This window comes from Pongo abelii, chromosome 16, assembly GCF_028885655.2.
Source record: "Pongo abelii isolate AG06213 chromosome 16, NHGRI_mPonAbe1-v2.0_pri, whole genome shotgun sequence".
Lineage (NCBI taxonomy): Eukaryota > Metazoa > Chordata > Mammalia > Primates > Hominidae > Pongo > Pongo abelii.
The window spans coordinates 86,241,840-86,266,014 of NC_072001.2; the positions used below are offsets into that span (position 1 = coordinate 86,241,840).

The 24,175-nt window shown below is 40.0% G+C and overlaps 1 protein-coding gene and 1 non-coding gene across 9 annotated transcripts in view; one reads left to right on the forward strand and one right to left on the reverse strand.

Annotated features, from left to right (window-relative positions):
* Positions 1-24,175, reverse strand: part of ADAMTSL3 (ADAMTS like 3) — a 388,590-nt gene that overhangs the window by 218,411 nt on the left and 146,004 nt on the right. For all 8 annotated transcript variants that reach the window (XR_008513716.2, XM_024232567.3, XM_024232568.3 and 5 more), the window contains 2 exons: positions 21,170-21,215; positions 5,772-6,008 (listed from right to left, as the gene is read on the reverse strand). Coding sequence is in view for 7 of the 8 variants with exons in the window: in XM_024232567.3 (XP_024088335.2) it covers positions 5,772-6,008; positions 21,170-21,215 (283 nt within the window). In the remaining variant the exon portion in view is untranslated. The remainder of the gene's footprint in view (positions 1-5,771; positions 6,009-21,169; positions 21,216-24,175) is intronic.
* LOC112129324 (U6 spliceosomal RNA) lies at positions 3,084-3,190 on the forward strand. The gene has a single exon (XR_002911726.1). It is a non-coding gene; the product is annotated as a U6 spliceosomal RNA (small nuclear RNA).

A 24,175-nucleotide genomic window follows, 5' to 3' on the forward strand; every position in this document is an offset into this window, starting at 1 on the left:
ATTCAATGCCACGCCATCAAGCTACCAATGACTTTCTTCACAGAATTGGAAAAACTACTTTAAAGTTCATATGGAACCAAAAAAGAGCCTGCATTGCCAAGTCAATCCTAAGCCAAAAGAACAAAGCTGGAGGCATCAAGCTACTTGACTTCAAACTATACTACAAGGCTACAGTAACCAAAGAAGCATGGTACTGGTACCAAAACACAGATATAGACCAATGGAACAGAACAGAGCCCTCAGAAATAATACCACACATCTACAACCATCTGATCTTTGACAAACCTGACAAAAACAAGAAATGGGGAAAGGATTCCCTATTGAATAAATGGTGCTGGGAAAACTGGCTAGCCATATGTAGAAAACTGAAACTGGATCCCTTCCTTACACCTTATCCAAAAATTAATTCAAGATGGATTAAAGACTTAAACGTTAGACCTAAAACCATAAAAACCCTAGAAGAAAACCTGGGCAATACCATTCAGGACATAAGCATGGGCAAGGACTTCATGTCTAAAATACCAAAAGCAATGGCAACAAAAGCCAAAATTGACAAATGGGATCCAATTAAACTAAAGAGCTTCTGCACAGCAAAAGAAACTACCATCAGAGTGAACAGGCAACCTACAGAATGGGAGAAAATTTTTGCAATCTACTCATCTGACAAAGGGCTAATACCCAGAATCTACAAAGAACTCAAACAAACTTACAAGAAAAAAACAAACAACCCAATCAAAAAGTGGGCAAAAGATATGAACAGACACTTCTCAAAAGAAGACATTTATGCAGCCAACAGACACATGAAAAAATGCTCATCACTGGCCATCAGAGAAATGCAAATCAAAACCACAATGAGATACCATCTCATACCAGTTAGAATGGCGATCATTAAAAAGTCAGGAAACAACAGGTGATGGAGAGGATGTGGAGAAACAGGAACACTTTTACACTGTTGGTGGGACTGTAAACTGGTTCAACCATTGTGGAAGACAGTGTGGCGATTCCTCAAGGATCTAGAACTAGAAATACCATTTGACCCAGCCATTCTATTACTGGGTATATACCCAAAGGATTATAAATCAGGCTGCTATAAAGACGCATGCACACGTATGTTTATTGTGGCACTATTCACAAAAGCAAAGACTTGGAACCAACCCAAATGTCCATCAATGATAGACTGGATTAAGAAAATGTGGCACATATACACCATGGAATACTATGCAGCCATAAAAAAGGATGTGATCATGTCCTTTGTAGGTACATGGATGAAGCTGGAAACCATCATTCTCAGCAAACTATCACAAGGACAAAAAAACAAACACTGTGTGTTCTCACTCATAGGTGGGAATTGAACAATGAGAACACTTGGACACAGGAAGGGGAACATCACACACCAGGGCCTGTTGTGGGGTGGGGGAGTGGGGAGGGATAGCATTAGGAGGTATACCTAATGTAAATGACGAGTTAATGGGTGCAGCATGCCAACATGGCGCATGTATACATATGTAACAAACCTGCATGTTGTGCACATGTACCCTAGAACTTAAAGTATAATTTTTTAAAAAGTACTATAAAAAAAGAAATAAAAAATTGTACCTATGCTATAAAGCATGGTTTGATTAAAAAAAAAAAAAAAAAAAAAAAGATCTGTTTCCAGGGCCAGGCTCAGTGGCTCATGTCTATAACCCCAGTGTTGTGGGGGGCCAAGGTAGGAAGGTTGCTTGAAGCCAGGAGTTGGAGATCAGCCTGGACAACATAGTGAGACCTGATCTCTACAAAAAATGTAAAAAATAAAAATTATCCTAGCATGGTGGAACATTCCCGTAGTCCCAGCTACTTGGGGGTGGAGTGCAGACTAAATTGGGAGGATTACTTGAGCCCAGGAGCTCAAGGATATAGTGAGCTGTAACCACACCATTACACTCCAGCCTGGACAACAGAGCAAGACCCTATCTCAAAAAAAAAATGCATCCTTAATCTTTAGAATTTGTCTCCATTTAATTCATCCTACCTCTTGCCTTATTTTAAGCTCTTGTTATCCCATACTTGACCTTCTACTGTTTGGCTAGATCCTGTCCTCTGCAAATAATCTGCCACTTTGCCACTGAAATGACCTTTCTAAAGACAAGCCCAAATTCTTTATAAAATTATGAAACAGCTCCTCTCTCAACTTTCAGAATAAGTTAATGATTGGTTTCCCACCTCCACTGGTAGCCTCATCTCCTAGCACTATTCCATGGGTATTCTCACCTCAAATCTACAGAATGTACTCCTGGACCCTTAAACACATCTGCACCTGCTGTTACATTCCTGTCCCTTCTGCTTGTCATTCTCTTCCTCACCTTGGTTTATCTAACTTTTACTCAACTTTTCAAAACCTTAGTGTCCAAACATCACCTTATCCAGAGAGCGCTCCTGGAGGCCAGACTAAATTTCTTTTATTTATTTATATTTTTTAGAAACAGGGTCTCGCCCTATCATAGGCTGGAGTACAGTGGTACAATCATAGTTCAGTGCAGCCTCGACCATCTGGACTCAAGCGAATCTCTTGCCTCAGGTTCCTGAGTAGCAAGTAGCTAGGACCATAGGCTTGCGCCAACACACCCAGCTAATTTTTAAAAAGTTTTTGTAGAAACGAGGTTTCCCCATGTTGCCCAGGCTGGTCTCAAACTCCTAGGCTTAAGGAATCCTCCTGTCTTGGCCTCCCAAAGTGTTGTGATTATAGGCAGAAGCCAATGCGCCCAACCTAAATTGCTTTTAATAACAATTCATTTTAATTATAAAAGCAATGCATGATCATTGTCAAGAACTTGGAAAACAAAAGCACAATCCCACTGAGAAGGATTACTATTATCATTTGGTCAAAGAGCCCAAAACTTAACTGATGGCAATAAAGGGGAAAAATAGACAGTTTATAAAATGGAAGAATTACATGGTAAGCTTTGAGTTTTTGTCAAAAGTCTACTTTTGGTTGCCAAAAGTAGAAAGCAACCAAAGTGTCCTTCAGTAGGTGAATGGATAAATAAACTGTGGTACATCCAGACAATGGAATATTATTCAGTGTTAAAAGGAAATGAGCTATTGTGCTCGCTTTGGCAGCACATATATTAAAACTGGAATGATATAGAGATGATTAGCATGGCCCCTGTGCCAGGATGACATGCAAATTTGTGAAGCATTCCATTAATTAATTTTTTATCTTAAATTTTTTAAATTAAAAAAAAGGAAATGAGCTATCAAGCCATGAAAAGACACTGAGGAAACTTAAATGTATAATATATTACTACACGAAAGAATCCAATCCGAAAAGGCTACATACTATATGATTCCAACTCTATGACATTCCGAAAAAGGCAAAACTATGGAGACAGTAAAAAGATCCATGGCTGCCAGGGGTTAGCGAGGAGAGAGGGATGAAAGAGCAAAGCATAGAGGATTTTTAGGTCAGTGAAACTACTCTGCATTATACTATAATAGTGGATACGTGTCATTATACATTTGTCCAAACTCATAGAATTTACAATACCAAGAGTGAGCACGGATGTAAACTATGAACTTTGGGTGATTATGATGTGTCAATGTAGGTACATCAACTGTAATAACTGTATAACTTTAGTGGGGAATGTTGATAGCAGGGGAGGCTGTGCATTTAAGGAAGCAGGGGGGTCCTATGGGAAAATTCCACCTTCCACTAAATTTTGCTGTGAATCTAAAATTGCTCTAAAAAATGGAGTCAGGCCAGGTATGGTGGCTCATGCCTATAATGCCAGTATTTTGGGAGGCTCAAGGCCAGCCTGAGTAACATAGCGAGACCCCCATCTCTACAAAAATCAAACAAAAAACTGGCTGAGTGTGATGGCACATGCCTGTAGTCCCAGCTACGTGGGAGGCTGAGGCAGGAGGATCAATTGAGCCCAGGAGGATGAGTCTGCAATGAGGCATGATCATGTTGCTGTATTCCAACCTGGGTGACAGATGAGACCCTGTCTCTTAAAAAAAAAAAAAAAAGAAGAAGAAAGAAATTGAGTCTGTTTTAAAAGGGCAGGGAGGTGGATAGTGTAGGAAGAGCCTAAAGGAGACAGACAAGAATCCTCAATTTCATCACTAATGCAAGGACAAGCCATTGAAGGGCTTTGGGGAATGCAAGAATGACAAGCTCTGAATTATCTTTTAACATAATCACTTTGGCTGCTGTATGAAGAACAGAATGGAGAGAATCATGGTGGGAGCTGGGAGAACAGAACAGAAAGCTGTTAATGCAGTTTAGATTAGCTAATAAGGACTTAGTCTACAAGAAAGGCACTAAAGATGGAAAGACATGCTAAATTAAAAGTAATCTTTGGAGGGAAAATTGACACGACATGGCAATGGATCAAATGTGTGCGTTGAAAGAAAAGCAAGAATGATGTCAAAGTTTTGGGATAAGCAACTAGAAGCCATTTTCTAGATAAAGGGATGAACAAAGTTGAAGTTAGTTTGAAAAGCAGGACGAAGGTTCACCTTTGAGCACTTTAAGTCTGAAGCTCCTGGTAGTGCCCCACACTTAGTAGGTGGTCAGGTTGCTCATCTGCTGTTGTTACTACTGTTTTTGTTATGAGCAGAATAGGGTAGGTGAAATACTAGATACATTCATTATTTTTTAAAAATATTTTTCAGAAGTCAAAAGAATAGATGCAGAATCCTATAATTTCCCTGCCATCCCTGTCTCACAACCTGTCATAGTGTCTTTTTAATTTTTTTTTTTTTCTTTTTGAGACAGTCTCGCTCTGTCACCCAGGCTGGAGTGCAGTGGTGTGATCTTGGCTCACTGCAACCTCCACCTCCTGGGTTCAAGTGATTCTCCTGCCTCAGCCTCCCTAGTAGCTGGAATTACAGGCACACACCATCACACCCAGCTAATTTTTGTATTTTTAGTGGAGATGGGTTTCACCATGTTGCCAGGCTGGTCTTGATCTCCTGACCTCAAGTGATCCACCCACCTCGGCCTACCAAAGTGCTGGGATTACGTGGTGAGCCACCATACCCAGACTAAAATGCCTTGAATCCTTAACACTCATTAAAAGCCACTGGGGTTTATGTCTCAGTCACATTTGTCACAGCTCTGCAGAGACCACTCTGAAAAATCTGCTGGAATGCATTCATGTTAGTTTTCAGTAAATAAATCATTGTGCCCAAAGATCCAAAACAATGAATTAATTTTAATAAGAAAGCTTAATTTAATAAGAGACTCTCCAGTATTACTCTTCCAAAACAGTGGTTCTCAAAGTGTATTCCCCAGACCCACAGCTTCAGTATCTCCAGGGAACTTGTTAGAAATGCAAATCTTTGGGCCCCATCCCTTTTACGTACTGAATCAGAAAACTCCGGGGGATGAGCCCAACACTCTGTTATCACAAGCCCTCCAGGTGACTCTGATGCTTGTTCAAGTTACAGAATCACTAATCTATGGCCGGGCGCGGTGGCTCATGCCTGTAATCCCAGCACTTTGAGAGGCTGAGGCAGGCAAATCACCTGAGGTCAGGGAGTTTGAGATCAGCCTGGCCAACATAATGAAACCTCATCTGTACCAAAAATACAAAATTGGGATACAAATACAATTTGTATCACTTTGGTGTACAAAAATACAAAACTGGGATTATAGGTGTAAGCCACCGTACCTGGCCAATAGCAATATTTTCATCTGCATGAACAAAAATACAGAAGGGTTCTGTTTATTGACAGTAGGCGTGGCACATCCCCGAAGCAGGGGCTTGGGAGACAAGTGTGCTTACCTGACAGATGCCACTGATACACATGTCCAAGGAGTCCGTGTTGCAACGAGTTCCATCCAGTACCTTAGGTGCCAGCTCCACCACCAAATTTTGTCCTCGTGCATGACACTTGAGTGCACACGGGGCAGCAGGATCATTATATCGTGGAAGCCACTCATAGTAACGCCCCTGATACTGGACATCATTGTAGGCTGAGCACTGCTGGGCTCTGAAATCTTCTGCATCTGGAGGGCAGTCCTGGGGGCAGAGGGAGAAGGCCACATGAACATCACCCAGTGAGAGAGGCCAACAGAAGATGAAATCAGTTCACCAGAATCTCATGAGACCACACCCCACTTGCCTCTCTCTGGGAGTCACCTAATTCCCTTTTTTTTTTTTTTTTGATTCAAAGTTGAATGTATGCTATGAAATTCCACAGAGATCGCTGCAATAATTATTTATACAGGACATTATCTCATTATTCTGATCACTCACCCACCCAGGTATTTTTTCCAGATAATTAGCTCTTACAAGACTTAAATGCCAAACTTTGCCCTATTTTAACCATCTTGAATATAAATTTTCAAATGCATTATCTAATCTCCTTCCTTTCAAAACAAGGGAAACCAAATGCTTTTAATTTTTCCAGGTGATTCAAGGATTCAAGGTCTTCATCAAAATTTAATTGTTATCCATGCCTTCAGGAGCCATTTCAATGTGAAGGATTATTAGCCCAAAACTGCTGTGCTCTGTGAGCACTTGTGGTTGTTTCTTTGTCATTGTTTTTTTTTTATTTTTATTTATTTTTATTATTTTTATTTTTTGAGACAGAGTGTCGCTCTGTTGCCAGGCTGGAGTGCAGTGGCTCGGCTCACTGCAATCTCTGCCTCCCAGGTTCAAGCGATTCTCCTGCCTCAGCCCCCCTGAGTAGCTGGGACTACAGGCGCACAACACCACACCCAGCTGATTTTTGTATTTTTAGTAGAGATGGGGTTTCACCATGTTGGCCAGGATGGTCTGGCTCTCCGACCTCATGATCCACCTGTGTCGGCCTCCCAAAGTGCTGGGATTAAAGGCGTGAGCCACAGTGCCCAGCCTGTCATTGTTGTTTTTAATTCATCTGTCTTTCCTCCCCTGTCAGGCTCCCTCCCATATCTTCACTGGTACCAAGTACCTGCCTTCAACTGGCTGTAGGATGGATGGCAGAAAACATAGCTTGTTCAAATTCTGTCTACAACAAAAGCAAATAAATTCTAAGTAAATGCCTTCAGTTGCTCTCATAATAAAAAGTGTTTGTACAAATATTGATGACTCATTGGTCTTTTTACTAAATTACTGATTCCGCCCACCAGATATTTCCAAAGCAAGATACTAGTTGAGAAAAGTATTACTTTACTCATCAAAAATCTACTTTTGATATGCAAACTTCATAATTAAAGAAAACAGATACAAAAAAGCAATATAGCCGCCAGGCGCGGTGGCTCACGTCTGTAATCCCAGCACTTTGGGTGGCTGAGGCGGGCGGATCACCTGAGGTCAGGAGCTCCAGACCAGCCTGGCCAAAATGGTGAAACCCCGTCTCTGAGAAAAATACAAGAATTAGCTGGATGTGGTGGCGCATGCCTGTAGTCCCAGCTATTCATGAGGCTGAGGCAGGAGAATTGCTTGAACCTGGGAGGTGGAGGCTGCAGTGAGCCAAGACTGTGCCACTGCACTCCAGCCTGAGTGACAGAGCGAGACTCTGTCGCAAAAAAAAAAAAAACACACACACACCATAAAGTATTTTATTTCATTTTTTGTATTATAAAGGTAATAAATATTCATTCTAAAAACTTTGGAAAATAGTTTCTACTCAACGAAAGAATAAATAACATAGATCTTTTGTATCTAAATCTTCACACAAATCTTGATTATTTACCAAGGACTTCTTTCTGGAAATAAAATTTCTGAGTCCAAGGTTATGCACATTTTATAGACTGTTCAAAATATTGCAAAATTGCCCTCCATTATAATTTTCTAGTTTTTTTTCCAATCAGAAGTATAAAATATAACTTCATTGTTTTCATTTGCATTTTCTTTTTGAAACAGAGTCTTGCTTTGTCACCTAGGCTGGACCTCCCAGGTTCAAGTGCTTCTCCTGTCTCAGCCTCTCGAGTAGCTGGGATTATAGGTGCCTGCCACCATGCCCAGCTAATTTTTTTTGTATTTTTAATAGAGATGGGGTTTCACCATGTTGGCCAGGCTGGTCTCAAACTTCTGACCTCAAGTGATTCACCCACCTCAGCCTCCCAGAATGTTGGGATTACAGGTGTGAGCCAGTAATCCAGCTCGCATTTTCTTTTTATTGTTTAATATGTTTTCATGTATATTTGCTTTTTGTATTAATTCTTCAAAAATGTCTTGTTTTATATCCTTTATCCATTGGCATTTTTGTCTTTTTGTTATTTTCAGCAGATGAAACTATTAAAATTCATAGTGAAATTATCAACTCTGTCATTTCTGTTGGAAATATTTTCCCCATTTCATTTTGTTTTTGGTACTTTGTAAAGTCAAAAAGTTTTACATTTTCATGTAGTCAGCTCTATTAATATATCCCGTTAAGGTTTCTTTCTTTATTAATGGGCTTAGAAATGCTTTCCCACTCTGCTCTGAGAACAGATAAATACTTAAATGTATTTTCCTAGTTCCTTTATAGATTAGCAGTCATATTTAACTATTTGTTATATTTGGAATTTATTTAGATGAATGGTTTAAGTTAGAAATCTAACTTTATTTTTTTCCACAAATAGATATTGATAAATTATCAGCCAGGATTTTTAAATACGATTTTCCTCTTTTTGCTACTTGACGTTTGTATTTTATTGTTTACACTTTTGGCCTTTATAAACTTCCTTAAATCCTTTTTGGAAGTAGATAGGGAATAAACAGAATATAATTAACAAACATTCTTCTGAGATTAGTTGTATTATTTTGCCGTGAAACATTCCAAAATCCTATATTGCATCCATATTTTTGTTGTCTTAGCAAAATTAAACCAGGTTACACTCATAGAAGCAAGTCAAACTGAAGAACACTAAAACTGGATGACTTTTTCTTTAGTCATGTTCTTACTCTGTCACCCAGGATGGAAAGCAGTGGCATGATCACAGCTCACTGCAGCCTCGACCTCCAGAGCTCAGGTGATCCTCCCACCTCAGCCTCCCAGGTAGCTGGGACTACAGGCACGTGCCACTACACCCAACTAATTTTTTGTAGAGACAGTTTTGCCTTGTTGCCCACGCTGGTCTCAAACTCCTAGGCTCAGGCAATCTGCCTGCCTTGGCCTCCCAAAGTGCTGGGATTACAAGCATGAACCATTGTGCCAAGCCAGATGACTTTTCTCTGTTGAAATGAGGACTGTATCCTCCATCTGGCCATAGGAAGGATCATCAGTTACAAAATTACATCACCTCCTCTTCCTCCAGCCACGGCTAGTTTTCTCTGTATCTCACTCTTTGAAACCAACCAGAGGAAAGTGTCTAAGAGAGCAGGATGCAAGCAACTTCTTTGCATTAGGCTCAATGGCAAGCATTCTCTAGGGACTGAATGTGCTGGCTAGCTGACCCTTGACTCCCTTAAATTCCATAAACCAATGAAGTTTCACAAAATTAACAAGAGTTAATTAGCAGAAGACACCTTAGGATGTCAGCCTCAGGGTGGCCAGATTTGTACATGTGACCAGCCCCCTTGGCCACAGCTGACTATCCAGAGGCAAACATCTGGTCCACACCAGGTCAATCTTTCCCAGAAATTTGGAATTGCAACAAAAGAGCTGGAGCTAAGTGTGCTAAGAACTCATATCAATCGGGGGTTGGACTGGCCATTTCTTTTATAAGATTCATGTTGAAGCGAAGCAAGCCAGTTCCCACAGCAAAGAAGAATGAATTCGGCAAGAAAGCAGGAGGAAAGACAGTAAACTATGCATTTAAATAGGAATAAGTAACCTGTGTTCCTCATTTTCTGATTTCTGGCTCCAGGCCCTCAAGGCCTGCTTATGCTTAAATTCCCTTAAAAACCTACATATCCATCCAGTGAATCCCCTTTGTCCTGAGCTAATCTAAGTGGACTTCTGTTCTTAGCATATGATGCTATCTGATTAAGGCAGCCTGATATCCGGATCATGCTTGTTAGTTTCCCAGGGGTAATCACTGACATTCTCTTTTTACCACCACCCTTTGAACTAGGTAGGTCAGGATTATTACCCTCACTCTATAAATGGAGAAAACTGTGACTTGGAAAGTTTTTAGCCACTAGTCCAAAGACACACACTAGGATATGACAAAGCCAAGACTGATTCTCAAAGTAACAAGCACTCTATTATAGAATACTGCTTTCTAGTAAACGTGGGGGACGCTGACTACTTACATTAAATGCTTTCATTCATTTCACATTCTTCCAGTGTCAACACTAAGCTTGCCTAATCTGGCTCAGCTAGGTCCCATGTCCCAGCTCAAGACAAGCTAGGGATTCTTGTGTCTTAACAGTCTATTTGACATTTAGGGAGCAATATGCCAAACATTCTTCTGCTTTCCTTTCCCTGAGAAGCATTTTTTTCATATCAGTTAAGTTGAAGACAACACTTATTTATGAAATATACTTGATGGGCTTTGCCCTAGGTCACATGCTAGGGAGAACACACACAAAAAATATAATCCACCACTGTCATTCAATGAGCTTGTTATCTTTTTGGAGATGTAGCTTCTACATGCATGAAACACACTGAACAAGTGTTATCACTGGTATTTGTAGACTTTAAGCAGGAATGCAATGAAGGACACGGAATTGTTATCCAAGAGTTAAATTGTACAATCGATTAGACGAAGTTAATAAGAATAGATTCCATATCAGCAAGACTTGACTTAACCTGATAGAAGTAATAAAAAGGAAGTGTCAGTCAGTGCAGGTAGCCAGTCTGGGAAGCTCAGAAAAGAAGAAAGAGGAGAAGGATAGGAGGAAGAGACAAGAGGAGGATGGAGAAGAGGTGAAGGAAGAGAAAGGAAGAAGGAGGCGGCTGCCACAGCCAACAAATGACAAAAAGCACCCATTTCCCAAACCATCTTGAAAACAAGGTCTCCTTCCCCTCCTAAAACCATGGGGATATGTAAAACCTGGGGGCAACTTATGTATAGAAGCCAGGAATGAAAGATTATCTAATAAACTGAGTATTTTTATGCCAGAGAGACAGGCCATTACCTGAGATTACTTATATAATAGGACTGGACCAAGCTTTCATGTGGATCAGACATTTAGGCAATCCCCCTCCCAATCTCCTCTCCCAATAACCAGCAAGCAGGGACTCAGGAGAAATAATATTGTTGCTACAAGCAAATTTTAAAATTTTATTTTAACTTCACGTCCAAGTTGTACTATGAGCTAAATTTTGTGATTCTTTCATATAACAAATGACAACATTTCTAGCATAAAAATAAATTGTTGGTGGCCACTGTAAGCTAGAGTTGGCAAATAAGGAATTGTGGAAAAGTGAAATCTCAGATGGATTTAAAGGATGGTGTGATGTAAACAGGACAAGATTCGGGAAATGACATAACAAAAGAGAAACAGCAGAAATAAATTCGTTATCTATAAGGAGCAGTGTGCAGCCTTGTCCAGAAAGGGTGAAAGTTGGGAGTTTAAATAAGAGATAAATCTAACCTGAAGATAAGAAGGTCCTTGAATGCGAACGAAGAGATTTAAAACCAATTAAGGATCCACGGAGGGGACTAAAATATAAAAGACGGCATTTTAGGAACAGTAGAATTGCAAGATGGCCTGGAGGTCTGGAGACAGACACGAGAGGGGGTGACTCTTGCCCAGAGTAGGAGTAACGACAAGGAAAAGAAAAGAACACCTTCAAGAGAAATACCGAATGGAAAATTGTCAGATTCTAGCCATTCATAGGATCCATGGTATGAGGGATCCTGCAATGGTCACATCAAATGTCCCTTCCGTAAAGTCAAGAAGGAGGCCTGGGAGCCCCCTCTGCAAGTACACCAGGCCTCCCTCTGTGCTCATAGGAAAATGTGTTCATGCTACAAAAACATCCTTACCAAATTATGATATACTTATCTTAAAATTATTTTCCCTTTGCCTCTTCCAGCACTGCCTTTAATCCTATAAACCCTGGTATAAAAAACATGACTCATCAGTGAATTCAGGTATTAGACCTCCCTGCTGACATGCATGACTTCTCTTAGGAATTCTCCATTTGCTCCAAAATACCCCTGATAAGGATAATTCTTTATCTAGGGCTCAGGGGCCAGTCTCTGGCTATAAGGATATATGCTAAGTGCTGATCAGCAGGTTATGTCTGAAGACAGCAGTCACCCAGGAGCCATGGCACTGTACCCAGGCATGTTCTGTTCCAGAATTTTTCAGGCCCAAAGCCCAAATCCCCATCTCCCCTGACAGAGTGAACCCAAGGAGAGCCACTGAACCAAAGTCTGAATTCTCAGGGACGGTGGTGTGGTCCTCGTGGCCTGGATATGCCTCCCGCTCCTGCCATTTGAGGCATGATCTCCTGCACACCAGGAGTGGAATTTCTTCATCTTCATCTATGTGCTGTGAATGCATGTCCCTGTTACAACTAGACTTCATAACAAAAGAACATTTGATCTTTTCTTGAGTGCCTGAATTTTTTTTTTTCTTTAGTGTCTTCTGCTGAGGTGGGCAGAATTCTGAAATGCAACTGTCAGAGTCTGTCCTCATTAAGTCGAATCCTCCCCTATGCTAGGGATCCACCCCAGGCTGCTGGAGTAGTAGAAAACCAATAGCCATGGAGGATTTCCTTTCTCTGACTCCCTTCAGTTGCGTCTCTTTCAGTTAATTCCCTGCTCTTCTCTGATCTCTGGCCCTTGCCAACCAATTATTTAGAAGGTCTGACCTACTGTTCCAGAGTTAGATTTTCTACAATGGTATCTGGAAGTATAATGTCCCTCCAATACCACAGCAATTCTTGTGCTCATGTGTTGCTAAAAGCCACCATGCTTTAGCTACTGCTGTCTGCAGCATCATTTTATTATCTGACAAACGTTACAGCCTTTCCATACTCTTGTATAGTGTAGTAGAGTTGTTAGGAGTGCACTACCAAAACCTGACTGTGTGAGGTTAAATTCAGTTCTGTGACCTTGGGCAGCTTACTTAAATCTCCTCTGTAAATATGGAAATAAAAATAGCACATACTTCTCAGGGTTAGTGTGAGGATTACATTAATTTATTCATGAAATGGCACTTAGAATAATGCCTAGCATTCAGGAAGTACTTAATAAGTATGAGCTATTATTATTATTATTTCAGTTAAGTGTGAGGAAGTCAACACATATAGACAACAACCCATGGTCTTAAGGCTGAGAGCCTGAGCCTTCAGGCATTCCCATGGAGAAATAGAACTTTTAGCAATCTCTGGAATATGATCCAGTGTTAGATTTCCAAGGCTCACTGACAGAAACACCTCCTTCTCCATACAGCAGACTACTCTGATAGAGACTGAGTTTGGCCATTGATGATGACATCTCTTGGACGGGAATGAAAAGACCCTGCCGTCCCTTAATACAGGGCTTTTACAGTCCTGGAAGTATAGGTGTAGGCATGTTTGAATCGGGGGCAAGTCTCCGTCAAAAGAACTCATCTTAAAATCACTAAAGGCAACTTCCTTCAAAAGAGTGAATGACCATCCCCATTTCCAGGTAACATGAACTCCACTAACCACTGAACTAGTGTGGCCAGTCTTCAGTAAGGCATTGAATGGCAGTGAGAAGGCAGGGAGAAGTAACAGCAGGGGGATGCTCATCAGAACTTGGTCCTCTCTCCACTTGAGGTGGGGTGGGTTGCAGACTGGTCCCCACTCCTGCTATGGTGAGGTGGATATTTTGAGCCTCCAATTAATAAAGCAGGAAGCAGTTCAATTAATTATATGGAAAAAAAGATATAACCATATTCATACTCCAAGTTCATTGTGGTTACATCCACTTATGGCACTCAACATGTTTGCAATGTTTCTATAGTGTATTCAGGAATATACTTGCATAATCTCTCCTGTGCAGGAATGGACTCTTACAGATTATCAACACTGAAGCTGGGGCTGCATTTATGCACCTCTGGTTTGCAACACAGCTTGGGCATGCACAGCTGCAGATACTGTGGCACGTGGAGACAAAGGGATGCTCTGGACACTTCCACTGCCACAACCTTCCCTTATTTTCCAAATAAGGAATTTTGTTGGAAATTCTGAGTTTGCAATGACAAGCATAGCAACTGATGCTACATTCTTCTGAAACCTCTCTTAGGACTCTCTAAAGATTCCAACTCTGAGAACTAAAAAGGGCAGCATTTGCTTCTCCACCTCCTTCCTACCCTACCCCAAGCATCTATTTCTTACCAGCCAAGAAAGATTTCTGCCACATTCTCCCAGAGGGACCATAAATTAAAGACCACAGGTAACCCCCAAGGCCCAGAGAGCTTCAGGGGCATCATATTTTCACTCGAGTATAGCAAAGTCCTAACCATTGCACCTCATGTGCATAATTTTAGCAGATTACATTTTATGTCTGTACTATGTGGCATAATACTCTAACACTTGTGTTGATAATAGGTTCCTTTTTGGAATTAGCTAGAGCAGAGTGATACACACACAGAGAAACTCTAGAATGATATCCCAAAATGTAACACCTTGATCTGGGGTTTAAAATGAATTGTTTTAAATAGTTTCACAAATTATTGCTGGAAATCATACTGTTTTGAAATTTGTTCTTGAATGACTACAAGGAAATTGTCAGACCAAAGAAAACTTTAGCTATCCCATTGTGTTGGGCAAAATAATGCACCACCTTGGCCCACAAGATGTCCATGACCTAACCCCTGGAACCTGTGACTATGTTACCTTACATGGCAAAGGGATCTTTGCACATATAACTAAAGTTAGAGGCCACGAGACAGAGAAATTATCTAGGATTATCCAGGTGGGAGAGCAATGACCAGCTGTGGTCACAGGAAGATATGACTACAGAAAAATGTTCAGGCCGGGTGCGGTGCCTCATGCCTGTAATCCCAGCACTTTGGGAGGCCGAAGCGGGCAGATCACTTGAGGTCATGAGTTCGAGACCAGCCTGGCCAATATGATGAAACCCTGTTTCTACTAAAAATGCAAAAATTAGCTGGGCATTCTGGTTAGCATCTGTAATCCCAGCTGCTCAGGAGGCTGAGGCAGGAGAATTGCTTGAACCCGGGAGGCAGAGGTTGCAGTGAGCTGAGATCGTGCCACTGCACTCCAGCCTGGGTGACAGAGTGAGACTCACTCTCAAAAGAAAAAGAAAAGTGTTCAAACAGATGCAACATTGCTGGCTTTGAAGACTGAAGAAGGAATCACAAGCCAAAGAATGTGGGTGGCCTCTAGAAGCTGGGAAAAAAAGGAAATTAATTTTTCCCTAGGCCTCCAGAATGATGTAGCCCTGCCTATATGTTAATTTTAGCCCAGTAAGACCTGTGTCAGACTTTGGGCCTTCAGAACCGTAAGATAATACATTTGTCTTGTTTTAAGCCACTATATTTATAGTAATATGTTACTGCAGCAATAAAAACAACTAATGCACCCAAGAAAAAGGTGGTAGATCTAAAAGCCTCATGGATAAAACTCTGAGGTTGCTAATACACCCACATGCTTGTTTAAAAGGAAGGCTAGACTACGTTGGCACTGACATACGTGCCTTTGTGTTCAGTCCCTCTCTCTCTCTCCCTCCTACATGCCCCATCTGGACTTCCAGCTCAGTTAATTCAGCATTCACAAGCAGGTGTGTCGCTCAACATCAAGTGTGATTCAATTCAAATCACCAGAGATGCGAAGCAGTTGCGTAGTGCTCCAAAATCCCTCCGAGGACTCGGTTGATAAAAATCTGGTTACTTCTGGCTAAGAGATATTTGAGTTTGAGTGTCCCAGTAAATAAGCATCCATTTTTTCCCATTCAAGTTTGGAACCAGTGGAGAGATACAGATAGAAATGTCAGCTTCATCGCTGATAGAAATGGACTGCAAATATGGCTTGAGCTCTCAGTCAAAAGGTGTTGCTAAAGACTGCCGGCTTTCTACTCCCATAGAACTTGGGCGCCTACCCACCAAGAAAAAGCTTGATCCGTAGATTAGAAACCCTTACCCAGGACTGATGTCTCACACTGGCTTGGGACAGAGAAGGGAGACAGACAGACAAAGCCCCAGTAATTTATCTTTTAAAATAAATTAGTTACAGCCAATTGAGAAAAGTGGACAAAAATAAATCAATCTCATTTAAAATGAGATCTCCAGATTTTCAGAATCTCCTTTTAATTCCTGTCATTTTAATTTAGGTCTCTACCACCAATGAGGGAAATGTTTTTAAAACTTTTAATAAACACATAAAATGTCATGGTTAGTGATTGCCTGGGGCTGACACAGTCAGTAAAGGAATTTACCAAGACAGTAACGAGTCTGGAAAGGCAGATTTATTAAAGAAAAGGAGAGATACACTGCCAGCGAGCAATGGGCAATACAGCAGAGGGAAGGCTGTCTGCTGTCTACAAAGAGGCAGGGACTGGAAGGGAGTTTTTTAGGTCTGCTACTTGGGCTGAATGTTTGCAGGCAGGATGCTTGGTGCAGGTGGGCTGTGATTTGGATACTTGTAACAGGATGCTTGGGTGCTAGTGAGCCATTTGCAGTTGACCCTATTTCTCAGAACATTTGTTCCTCTCTACCTCCTATTTCTGTTTCTACCAGCTAAGCCCATTTTTCAGTTTTCTTTCAACTCCTTAGGGCTCCACAAATTACACATATTTATGGGGTACAACATGATGTTTCAATACATGTATACATTATATAATGAACAAATTAGGGTAATTAGCATGTTCACCACCTCAAAAATTTATCATTTCTTTGTGGTGGGAACATTCGAGATCCTCTCTTCTGGCTAAATTGAAACATACAATGTCTTGCTGTTTACTATAGTTACTCCACTGTACAATAGGACACCACAAATCATCCTTCCTTCCTAGTCGTAACTTTCTTGACTAACCTCTCCCAATCTCTACCTGCCACCTGCCCCATGCCCTCCCCAGTCTCTGGTAACCACTGTTCTATTGCCTACTTTTATGATATCAAGTTTTTTTTTTTTTTTGGATTCCACATATGAATGAGATTATGTGGTATTTGTCTTTCTGTGCCTGGATTATTTCACTTAATATAATATCCTCTAGATTCATCCATGTCACAAATGACAACATTTCCTTCTTTTTATGGCTGCATAGTATTTCATTGTGTATATATACCACATTTTCTTTATCCATTCATTCATTGTTGGACACTTGATTCCATACCTTGGCTATTGTGAATAGTGCTACAATAAACAAGTGAGTGAGGATGTCTCTGTGATATACTGATTTCATTTCCTCTGAATATATAATCAGCAATGGGATTGCTGGATCATATGGTAGTTCTATTTTAAAGTTTTGAGGAACTCCATACTATTTTCCACAAATGCTGAACTAATTTACATTCCCACTAATAGCATATAAGGGTTCCCTTTTCTCCACATCCTCAGAAACACTTGTGTCTTTTGTCTTTGTGATAATAATCATTTTAAGTGGAATGAGGTGATATAGTGGTTTTGATTTGTATTTCTCTGATGATTAGTGATGTTAAGCATTTTTTCATACACCTGGGTTGGTATTTATGTCTTTTATTGAGAAATGTCCATTAAGGCCTTTTGCCCATTTTTAAATCAAATTATTAGTTTTGGGTTTTTTTTGCTATTGAGTTGTTTGAATTCCTTATATATTCTAGATATTATTTCCTTGTCCAGCTGTCTAGTTTGCAAATATTTTCTCCCATTCTATAGGTTGTCTCTTTACTCTTGATTGTTTCCTTTGATGTACATAAACTTTTTAGTTTAATATAATCCCATTTGTCTATTTTTGCTTTTATTGTCTGTGCTTTTGAGGTCATATTTTAAAAATCCTTACCCAGTCCAATGTCATGAAGTATTTCCTCTGTTTTCTCCTATCAGTTTCATATTTTCAAGTCTTACATTTAAGTCTTTACTTCATTTTTAGTTGGATTTTGTACATGGTGAGAGATAGGGGTCCAGTTTTATTCTTCTGCATATAGATATCCAATTTTCCCAGCACCATTTATTGAAGACCCTGTCCTTTCCCTAGTGTGTATTCTTGGCACCCTTTTTGAAAATCAGTTGGCTGTAGATATGTGGACTTATTTTTGGACTTTCTATTCTGTACCTTTGATCTATGTGTAGTTTTACACCAATGCCATGCTGTTTTAGTTACTATCACTTTGTCGTATATTTTGAAGTCAGGTAGTGTGATGCCTCCAGTTTTGATTTTTGTGTGTTTGTTTTTAATCAAGATTGCTTTGGGTGTTCCGAGTCTTTTTATGATTCTATACAAGTTTTAGGATTTCTTTTTTTCTGTGACGAATGTCACTAGAATTTTAATAGGGATTGTATTAAATCTGTATATCACTTTGGATAGTAAGGACATTTTAACAATATGAATTTTTTCAATCCATGAACACTTCTTTTTGCATTCTCTTTATTTCATTAATGTTTTATTTAATTAGTTTATTTATTGAGATGGAGTCTCGCACTGTCGCTCAGGCTGGAGTGCAATGGTGCAATCTCAGCTCACTGCAACCCCCACCTCCCGGGTTCGAGTGATTCTCCTGCCTCAGCCTCCCAAGTAGCTGGGATTACAAGTGTCCGCCACCACACTCAGCTAATTTTTTGTATTTTTAGTAGAGATGGGGTTTCACTATGTTGGCCAGGCTGGTCTTGAATTCCTGACCTCGTGATCCACCTGCCTCAACCTCCCGAAGTGCTGGGATTACAGGCATGAGCCACCATGCCTGGCCATTAATGTTTTATAATTTTTAATGTAAAGATCTTTTACCTTCTTGGTTAAATTTATTCCCGAGTATCTTACTTTTTTGTAGCTACTGTAAATACAGCTACTGTAAATTCAAATGATTTCATTAAATTTTTTATCTGTATTCTTCTGTATCTCACAAGTTTCCCTAAGATCACTACTTTGAATTCTTTTTCAGGCATTTTGTAAGTTTCCTTTTCTTTGGAGTTTGTTACTGAAGAATTATATTCCTTTGAAGGTGTCATGTTTCTTTGCTTTCTCAAGTTTCTTGTATATCTGCTTTGTTTTGTTTTTGCTTGTTTGTTTGAGATGGAATCTGGTTCTGTCACCCAGGCTGCAGTGCAGTGGTGTGATCTCAGCTCACTGCAACCTCCACCTCTCAGGTTCAAGCGATTCTCCTGCCTCACCTCCCAAGTAGCTGGGATTACAGGTGTGTGCCACCACAGCTGGCTGATTTTTGTATTTTTCGTAGAGACAGGGTTTTACCATGTTGGCCAGGCTTGTCTTAAACTCCTGACTTCAAGTTACCTGCCCACCCCAGCCTCCCAAAGTGCTGGGATTACAGGCATGAGCCACCACACCCAGGCTTGTGTATCTACTTTGATATCTGTGCATCTGCTGAATCCGTTTTTACTTCCAATTTTACAGAGTAGCTTTTATAAGGAAAGACTTTTTCCTAAAGATGTGTCCTAGGGTGTCAGTTGCGTAGTGTGAATTCACATTGGTTCTGGGTGGACACAGTAGTTGGGTCTCCATACAGTTTCATCAGCTGTAATCCATGTAGTAATATCTGTGAGTGCCTCAATGGCCTAGGCTGCAGGAGTTTAGGGCAGTAGTGGTACAGCTTTGCCAGAGAAAGGGCCACCAGGCTGGTTCTTAAGCTGGAGGTACATGCACAACTGTGCAGGACCTGTTCCTTGCAGGGAAGGGTGCCATGTGGACTTGGATGCAAGAGTCACCACCATTTCACTGGGCCTAGGTTCTAAATAGCTGGGGTTGTGGTGCTGCAGTCATCTGTGTGAGCATGTAAGAATGACAGTGGAGCTTCAGGGATGGAAAGATCAGTGGTTACTGTTCCCCAGAGTAGAGCACACTCTAGCAGTGGCTCCAGTTTCAAGGTGGCACTGTGCCATAACAGCCTGGGTCATGGGAGGTGGGCAGTGCACAATGTGAGCTCCTACTGTGAAGCAATGCAGCTGTGGGAACTCCAGGCAGCTCCCCCAAACTGGGCTCAGGGCCTGTGAGGACTGCCGCATTCTCCTGTAGCAAGGACTACAAGTGTCTGCAGTGGTAATAGGGGCGACTGGGGGGTCCCTGCTTACCTTACAGGGGAGATGGAGTAGTAGAGGCAGAGTACTTCGCCCTCCCTCCTGTGCTACCATCTTGAGTTACTGTGTGCCACAGGCATTCTGCTATTCCCTTGCTATACTCCAGTGCTCTCCCTCAGACACTCTAGTCTAATTGTAGTTGTTTATTTGTTGTTTTGGTCTTTTTGTGTATGAGGAGGCAAGTGCCAAGTACCTCTAGTTAGCCTCTTACTGATAACCAGGAAATGTTTTGAATGGAAAATAGAATGGATTCTTTCTGGTGTTTATTTTTTCTTTCTTTCTTTTTTTTTTTTTTTTTTTAAGACAGAGTCTCACTCTGTCGCCCAGGATGGAGTGCAGTGGCGCGATCTTGGCTCACTGCAACCTTCACCTCCTGGGTTCAAGCAATTCTCCTTCCTCAGCCTCCAAAGTAGCTGGGACTACAGGCACACATCACCAAGCCCAGCTAAGTTTGTATTTTTAGTAGAGATGGGGTTTCACCACATTGGCCAGGTTGGTCTCGAACTTTTAACCTAAAGTGATCCACCTGCCTTGGCCTCCCAAAGCGCTAGGATTACAGGCATGAGCCAATGCGCCTGGCCTTATTTTCAAATTTTTAAAGCAAGATATTTGAATTTTTATTTTTAGTGTTGACTGATGTAAAATAAGAGTAGGGTTTTGTATATTTCTGTGTGATTTGCTGATGGGTCACCTATAGTATTCCATGACACTGAGGTAGAAATAACAACAGACCAGTTCAAGTAAGTCTACTCTTCCTATGTGACCTTCAGAAAATAATTTTACCTCGCTCAGCCTCAGTCCTCTCACTCGCAAAAGAGAAATAGCCGCACCTCAGCTGCCCAGAGACAGGGTGAAAGTCAGGTAAGCTAATGAACATAAAAGCATTCTGAACTTTGAAGGAGCTTGCAGATATTATTTCTACGACTTTAGAAATTATTAAATACTTACCAAATTAGATCATGAATGTGATATGGCCTTAAAAGGTAGTATAAATGGAAGATATTTGATACACAAAATCTGTTGTTAATTAAAGAAATACTTAAGTTTTCCACAAAGGATATTAAGAGACCATTAGTTTTAGAGTACACATTGGAATATTGTAACTTAAAACAAGAACATATTGTATTGGATAAAATAATCTTATTTTAGGACTTACATCATTGCTGCATGTCTTGTACCGAATGTTCTGCCCTTCACAATTCCTAAAGGAAAAAAGAAAGAAGAAAGAAGAAATAATGATTTCATAGAAGAGGCAAGCATTAAAAAAAAAAAAAAAAGCAAATACAAGGCATTGGTTCCCTGTAAAACTTTTACTAGTGCACATTACCCCAAAAGATTCAAAGTTTAATTCTAAGAAACTAATTTTCAAGGATCGGGGGCCAAAAAGTCTTGTGGAAGTGTCATATTAAATAAAGAATGAATTCTTTAGTTAATAGTAGTACTCACATGCAATTCTTACCCAAGGGTCCATATAACCACTACAATTAATGTACAATATGTGTGTGTCTCATGTGTGAATATGTGTATTCTTTTCTATAATGAAAAGGGAAAAGCTACATGTAGAAGCATTTGTGTAGCATGTCTCCATTAGGACACTTCTCTTCCCTTACTGAAGCAACTCAGGTTAGCAGGGCACTTGCTGTCTTCCTTTAATTAGTACAACAGTCTCTGTTAGAAATTTGCTTGAAGTAATGCTTCCTTTGTTTTGAGACAGAGTCTCACTCTGTCGCCCAGGCTGGAGTGCAATGGCTTGATCTCGGCTCACTGCAACCTCCGTCTCCCAGGTTCAAGCAATTCTCCAGCCTCAGCCTCCAGAGTAGCTGGGATTGCAGGCACACACCCCCGTGCCTGGCTAATTTTTGTATTTTTAGTGGAGACGGGGTTACACCATGTTGGCTAGGCTGGTTTCACACTCCTGGCCTCAAGCAATCCACCTGCTCCAGCCTCCCAAAGTGCTGGGATTACAGGCGTGAGCTACTGCAGTCAGCCTATTTTATTTCAACCATTGACCTTATCAAATGGGATTCTACCAAGTCATGTTGGAACAGCATTCTTGGGATGCTAATACTGGTAAGTTTGAGAATTTTCCAGGGATGACCACCACATAACCTATCTTCCCCTACAGCCACTAGCTCTACGACCCTGCCACTCATTTTCCAGGCAGAGTTTTCCTTTGGGAGTCTGTAATTCCATCCAATGGGTACTTTCCTCAGTCCAGTGCTTGTCTGTCTATATTTTACATAAACTCCTTAAAAATATCTGATCTCTTCATGGCACTTTTCCCAATTTTTCAATGGAGTTACATATTTTTTCCCTTTATGTTTTCCTGGTGAATTCAATGGCAAATTTGGAGCCAGGAAAGCTAAACACAGGCTTAAATAATCATTTTGAATTAAAAGTCAATAGATACTATTTTAATTGTTATTAAAATATTTATTTCCATGGGAACAAAAATAATTTTAAAGTGGATAGGTCATTTTTTTGCCAGTATGATTTAAATATGAGCCTTTATGAAATGATTGATAGAGTCAGCAATGTAAAACTCATTGCATATGCTTTCTGATGCTTCCATTTTTCTTGATTACAAAAGGAATAAGTGGAAACTAGTAATGTGCCAAGAAGTATAGAGGTAGTCACTCAAAATCCTATCACCAAGAACTTTATTCTTTTGTCATTTAATCCTCCATTGTTTCTGCCATTTACAGGATTGAAAATCATACTGTCAATTCATCCCAGTATTTGTTTTAATCTAATATTATAAGCATTTTCTCATTTCATTGATAATTCTTTGGAAAAATTATTTTAATGATTACATCATAGTCCATTATACAAACATTATTTTGGTAGCTTTGAATTTAAATTTTTTAAAATTGTGACAAAATACACATAACATAAAATTTACCATCCTAACCACTTTTAAGTGTGTGGTTCAGTGTTTAAGTATGTTCACATTGCTATGCCGACATTACCTTTCGTGATTACATCGCTTCTCTTTTTCCCTACTTAAAAACTGACATATATTAAAATTCTATTTGGGATGTATACAATTTTAAGAGTTTTGACAAACCCATACAATTGTGTAACCACTACCACAACCAATATTTGGAACAGTTCCATTACCCCAAAAATGCTCTCAGGTTGCCCCTGTATAGTCAGCCTCTTCCCCCACCCTCAGCTCCTGGCAAACACTGGTTGGTTTTGTCCCTACAATTTGCCATTTCCAAAATGTTACATAAAAGGAATCACACCATATGTAGCTTTTTAAGACTAATTCTTTTTAGCATAATATATTTGAAAATCATTCTTGTGGTTGCAGGTATCTATAGTTTGCACCTTTTTAATTGCTGACTGGCATTCTATTGCACATATGTACAACTGTTTGTTTATTCATTCACCAGCTAGATACTTGTTTTTAGTTTTGGGTAAGTATGAAAAAATGCTATAAACATTCACACGCAGGTTTTATGTTAACAAAATTTTTCAGTTCTCTTGGGTAAATATCTAGAAGTGGGATTTCTGAGTCCATTCTTTTTTATATAAAAATTATTAGGTAAACATCTTTAGGTTTTCATTTTTGTCCTTACATACAATACATATTTAGAAGTATTTTAAAACAAATCCTAGTCCTTTCATAATATGAATTTTTCATGTATGAGTTTTTAACTCTTGGCTAGCTAAGTATTATTTAATTAGTTGGATGCATGGCTGGCATATGATTAAATCTTTGCATTTCATACAGGAAAGGCAATGCTGCATGATATGGTATTACTTCTTTTTCCTCAAAGCTGTAAACACACTTCATTGACCCTTGACATTGAGACTTGGCAGAGGAGAAATCTAATTATTCCTTTGCTTGTGTGTTTTATGTTTCTGCCTGAAAGCTTATACTACTTTTGTTTTGTTGTGTTAGTATTTGATATAAAAGTTAAGTTATAATCAGGATGTATCCAGTCGTGTGTTTCATCAGTCTTTACTGAAAATGGTGAGCCTCTTTGAATGGAATACTCAAAGTCTTTATTTACAATGCTGCTGATTATTCTCAGATTATGATTTTGATTACTGCTCTTCTTCCATAAATGCCTATAATTCTGAGGCTGGAGCTCCCTCTCTCTGCATCTATTATTTCTTCATTGTTCCATCTTATATATCTCATTTCGTTGAC